Source organism: Citrus clementina, unplaced genomic scaffold (assembly GCF_000493195.1).
Source record: "Citrus clementina cultivar Clemenules unplaced genomic scaffold, Citrus_clementina_v1.0 scaffold_4, whole genome shotgun sequence".
NCBI classification, from domain to species: Eukaryota; Viridiplantae; Streptophyta; class Magnoliopsida; order Sapindales; family Rutaceae; genus Citrus; species Citrus x clementina.
Window position 1 is genome coordinate 23,233,627 of NW_006262274.1, and position 5,849 is coordinate 23,239,475.

Consider the following 5,849-nt stretch of genomic DNA (forward strand, 5'->3'; position numbering starts at 1 on the left):
AAGCATTGGGAGGTGAGATTTGGTTCGATCAATGATTAATTAGGCAGTTGGCTCCACCTCATCTGTGTTGACAGTAGACCTAACTAATTTTTTTATGGATAATACAGGGAATATTGTGTTAAGTATTGCAAAACATAAAAAAAGAAAAAAAAATCAAAAGAAATTAAGTTGGGGTAACTATTTTTTCCTGCTACTGCAGGAAGTTAAATTGAAAGGGAGAGCATCTTCTACACTTTCCAAGTGCAATGATGTGGTGCTTTTACTTAGAAACTTGAATTCAGTTCATTAACATTATGCACACTCGGAGTCACGTGATTGCCTATTCCAAAAGCACTTTTAATTAAGTTTTAACGATTCTGCTTTCATATCTATCCCTCACATGCTCTCTACTCTCTAGGCTGTGGCCATCTCTTCCCTCCTCCTATTGCTAGATTTACTTGCTTTTGGCTATTATGTGTAATAAATAATTTGCCCTTTTTGCTAATGAAATAACGCTAGTTTTTTTGTTCTTATTTTAATTTGGTTAATAGCCTTGTCGAGAGAATAAGTCACGACGTAATAACAAGTGTCTTGATGTCACTTGACCTTTGGTCCAGTGGTAAACGATTACTCTTAAAGTTAAAGAACCATATGGGTAGCGGTTCGAGTCTCCATATACTCAACCTCTCTCAATTAAGTAAAAAATTATGTGGAGTTAATTTATAAGTTTTTCTCCCTTACGAAATGCGAGTGGAGTAAAAATATCCATCGTTTGTGATTTCATAAAATTAATGTAATTATGTAAGTTCCAGTTATATATTTAATTATAAATATTAATATAATGTCCACTCTAATAGCTAGTAATATGTGTGTAATCAATATTAAAAAAAAAAAAAACAAGTGTCCTGATAGCACGTGGTCGCCCATGTTATGAATTTGTATGTGGATGTGCAAAGCATGTTTGGATAACCAGAATCCAGAAAGGATCACAAATGGGTCATAGGCAGCAACCCTTTCCACGTAATTGGTATGGGTAAGATTAAGAAACACATGCACTATACACACACATATATGTACTCTGCACTCTGCGTTGGCGGGGTTAATAGACACTTCTTCACATAAGTTCCTCGTTATATTTCAGAAATAATTCATCAAATTTTTTTTTTCAAAAACCAACGATTTAACCGCGCTTTTTACACTAAGACGAAAAAACCGGTGTGGCGGTTGAAATTTCCGAATTTGCAACTCCACACTCCTTGCCTTCCCTCTCTAACATTTAAGAGACCAACCCGAAACCTCGATCTCGATGCTCAGGCTTAACTAACACCCTCGTACCTTCTTTTCTCCTCACTTCACTCTTCAGTCTTCAACAAAACGGCTCATTTCAATGCCAAAATACTGAACCCAAAAATAATAATAATAATAAAGATAATCAAAATGTCTCCTCAAAAGCGATCCTCTTCAGCTTCACCTCCGCCGTCAACTAACGACCTGAAGCAGCGAGTCATCACGTGCCTCAACAAACTCGCAGACCGCGACACACTTCCCGTAGCCACGGCCGAGCTCGAGTCCATCGCTAGGACCCTAACTCAAGACTCGTTCTCTTCGTTCCTTAACTGCCTACAAACCACCGACTCGTCTTCAAAATCGCCTGTTCGCAAGCAATGTGTGAACCTCTTAACTCTACTTTCTCGGTCGCACGGAGACTCTCTCTCTCCTCACTTATCCAAAATGATCTCCACCGTCAGCTGCCGTTTACGCGATCCAGACTCATCCGTTAGATCCGCATGCGTTGCGGCCACCACTGCCATGTCATTGAACATAACGAAACCGTCGTTTTCGGTCCTGTCGAAACCGTTGATTGAGTTGATTCTAGTTGAGCAAGATGTGAACTCGCAGGTCGGCGGGGCGATGTGTTTGGCGGCGGCGATAGATGCGGCGCCGAATCCGGAGGTGGAGCAGTTGCGGAAGTTGTTGCCGAGGCTGGGGAAGGCAGTGAGGATCGAGGGGTTTAAGGCGAAAGCGGCGGTGTTGGGTGTTATTGGGAGTGTTGTTCGAGTTGGTGGAGCCAGAAGTAAGGGAGTTTTGGATTGGCTTGTGCCGTGTTTGGTTGAGTTTTTGTGTTGCGATGATTGGGCCACCAGAAAGGCCGCTGCTGAAGTGTTGGGGAAGGTGGCTGTCTTCGACAAGGACTTGGCAACTGAGTATAAACGGTCTTGTTTGGCCGCGCTGGAGACTAGAAGATTTGACAAGGTAAAAAGCAAAATAAGTAAAGATTAAAAAAAAAAATGCAATGGATTGAGTTGGATTCTGTTGGCTTGTTGATAGAATGGTAGAACAGTAAGTGAAAGCAGAAATTTTATAGGAAAATGGTAGGGAATGGGAATGATTGGGAGTTTGATTGCGAATTAGGGATTTTTTAATTAGTGTTCTTATTTCATTCTTTCAGTTCAATTTCCAAGAAATTGTATCATACATATATTTCCTCCTGAAAATATATGGATCTGATTAGATTCTGTGATACAGGTAAAGATTGTTAGAGAGACCATGAATCGTTCCTTGGAGATGTGGAAGGAGGTTCCTGGTGTTTGTGAGGAGGTCTCGTCTCCGTCCCCATCGAAATCTTTTTCAATTGGTAAAACTAAATGATGCTTTTGTAGGTGTGTTATAATTGATCATTTTGTTTAATAACAGAGCTACAGAGAATTATGTTTTGCACAAGAGAAATTTTTTTTATCTTTTTCTTGGAATTAATTTGCTCCATTTTTTATTAAGAGTTGGGGGTTTGCGTCCTTTGTCTTTCTGATGTTTTTGTTCTTTTAGTTTTAGCTTTCACTCTAAATGTATGTTGATGATGCTCCATTACTTGATTATTTATTCTTTCTCTCCCCTTTATTTATTTATTCTTTTCTGAGCCAGATAATGGTAGCTCTGGGTGTTTTCCTTCAATCACCAAAAGTTCCCAAAATGTTGGTTTAAGAACTCCTCAACCAAAGAAAATGGTTCCCACTAGCAGGTCCCCTGCATCTGATAGTTCATACGGGACCACATCAAAAACTGAAATTTCTTTCAAGAGTAATAACAGGAAATCCGGTGCATCAATATTATGTAAATCAGTGGACGGGAAACCATCTGATTGGAAAGTTGAAATTGCAGTACCACGTACTCCCTCTTCTATTGGGACTTGTGAAGTTCATAATAGAACAAGTGATTCAAAGGATGCAAAACTAGGAGAGGTGGAGAATAACGTAAATTGCCAGCCAGAAAAAAAAATGGTAATCTACAGCAAAATCCGTGATGACAAAATGTATAAATGTGGTGGCTTTAAATCTGGGTCGAGGGTGGTTCCGTACAGTGATGATGAGAAGTCAGATTTTGTTCCCCACAATGGTATCGATGAAGATTTTGACTACCCAAAAGACCCTGAGGATCTTTCTTTGATCCGTGAACAACTTCTTCAGATTGAAAACCAGCAGTCCAGTCTATTCGACCTTCTTCAGGTATGACTTGGGAGTTTTGTTTTCTTTTTTCATTTTTTCTTTAAGAGTAAGACTGATAACTGCAAAATAAGACCATAACATTGTAGTTAGGGCTGCATAGTTCTCCTGTGCATAACTTTTCTGTAATTTAATTTCAAGTTAGAGGTTGTGAAATCAGCTTAGTCATGTTGTCATCGGTAAATTTCTTAGCCTATTGAGTTTGTGAAACTGGAAAGTTTCCCTCAGTAATTCTCACGGTCTATTCTGTTAGTATTTTTCATGCTCATACAGTTCCATTTGTACTGTTTTGGCTATGTGCCTTCAAGATTTACAATATGCTTTATTGTTGATATAATGGTGCTTGAAAGTTTAAGATGATCCTCTCACTCATGCTCTCTTTTTTCTTTACTTGAATGTAGAGATTCATTGGGAGCTCCCAAAGTGGAATGAACTCCCTTGAGACACGTGTTCATGGCCTAGAGATGGCTCTGGATGAAATCTCATATGATTTGGCATTATCAAATGGAAGGATCCTAAACAACAATGCTGCAGAAAACACATGCTGCAAGCTACCTGGTGCAGAATTCTTGAGTTCCAAGTTCTGGAGGAGAGCAGAAGGTCGGTCTTCTACTTCAAGGTTCTCTTCTTCTGGGAACATCCTACCCCTTCATTCTGGATCTAACACACTTGATAAAGATGTCTGTGCTGAAACATACAAGACAGACAACCAAAAATTACTGCACCCAAGTAATGGTGAAATTATTCTGAATCCTTTGGCAGATGTTCGTGACCTGAGGGGGAATTCTGGAATTCATCAATATAGGAAGGTGAAGAACCTCAATGAAGATGTTGAGAGGTTACAATTATGCAATGCCGGTCGGCTTGATGGTGCTTCTTCACCTGCTGCTTGTGTGGCCCCGGCAGTTATAAATAGCAGGTAACTGGAAAACTTATGATAATAGCACCTTGTGTATTCTATGCACCATTCTATCCTTAAAGTTTAGTCAGCAAAATTCTCAGGGTAGGCTGTTCTAACCGACAGCAATTTACAATATTTGCAGAAATTTATTAATAGGATGCAAATTGCTAATTAGAAAGTTTGATAACTGATTTGGTTTGATTTTCCTGCCATTAAACATACAAATTTATCTTTTTTTTAAGGTAATTCTTAATTGTTAGCTGACCTCGATTTCATGAGTTCATACCAATAATTTCATCACGTAGCCTTGTTGCTAAATAAGAGTGTGGATTATGCATTTGGATTGTATATTTTACCACCATCATATCCTCATGATGCTCTGCCCTAATCTTAATTTTGTGGATTACTCAGTTTTCCTCTAGAATATGGTGGATCAAAATTGTGATAGTTTTCTGTTTTGTTGATCAGATTGTCTGCTTAAATGGAGTGGAAATATAATATGTTTCAAACATCTGTTTAGTAGAGATGTAAGCACCTCAGGAATTGGGTTTGCGAAGAATTGAAAAAATGGCATAAAAAAGAAGCAGCGGAACTAGAAAAGGATGTGATGTGGCAGGCGAATGTGTATTTAAGCCTGCATTTGAGGTGTTCATATGTAAAGTTGCCTCATTGGAAGCAGCCATTCGGTTATTCATACAGCTAGGATTTTTAATTTAAGATCCCTACTCCATGTGCGGCAATTTCTTTGAAGTGAAATAGCAGAGCTATTCTCTATATATATGATTTGTTTTGAGTAGATTACTTGCGGACCCAACCCTTCTGTACAGAGAAAATTTTACTCATCGTTTCTGCCTTGTCATTGCTAGACTTTGACCATCTCTTTCTCGGTTCTTGCTGTTTACGGCTAACAAAATTTGCACGTCTTATCGCATGGTCATGGGCATTTTGTCATAATGCCGATTGCACGAAGATACCGTAAGATTTTCCTTTTCCTTTTGCTGTTTTGCTCTCATGCTACATCTAATTAGGAACAGATTGCCAGCAAGCCAAGCCACTGCGTTAATGTGTCAAAATAAGATACTAATGAGTTGTAAGTTGTGGCACTGCTTACAAATGCATATAGGTAGCGTATACCTTTTAGATTGGATTGAGAATCTTAGAATTGAGAGTATGGAGCGGGAGTGGGAGTAGATTGTTTTCTTAGATAATGTTTGTTTATTTGTCTGATGTCTGAATAGGTATGAATTTGGCTGAAATTTGAATATGTCTAAATATATATATCTGATATTTTTTTTCAATATTTGAATATAAGTGTTAACTTGTTTGTTTTTCAAAAAAAAAATTTGCAATATGATATTTTGATATATATAACCTCTTAAATATTAACAATACTTATATTTATTGATTAAACACGTGACAAGTTATAAATAAATTACTTAATTAGTTAAAAAAAAGTTGATAATTTTTACCTT

The 5,849-nt window shown here is 38.0% G+C and overlaps 1 protein-coding gene across 2 annotated transcripts; it reads left to right on the forward strand.

Moving 5' to 3' along the window:
* The first annotated feature begins 954 nt into the window (after positions 1-954).
* LOC18043715 (TORTIFOLIA1-like protein 4) lies at positions 955-5,559 on the forward strand. 2 transcript variants are annotated; one of them, XM_006438455.2, is made up of 6 exons: positions 955-2,232; positions 2,506-2,614; positions 2,899-3,479; positions 3,878-4,076; positions 4,239-4,395; positions 4,846-5,559. In XM_006438455.2, exons 1-6 carry the CDS (start codon positions 1,417-1,419, stop codon positions 4,856-4,858), a joined length of 1,875 nt encoding a protein of 624 aa, XP_006438518.1. In that variant the 5' UTR covers positions 955-1,416; the 3' UTR covers positions 4,859-5,559. The 2 variants fall into 2 exon arrangements, with proteins under 2 accessions (XP_006438518.1, XP_024041114.1); XM_024185346.1 differs by lacking the exon at positions 4,846-5,559 and having other exon boundaries at positions 3,878-4,095; positions 4,239-4,329.
* Positions 5,560-5,849: the final 290 nt, after the last annotated feature.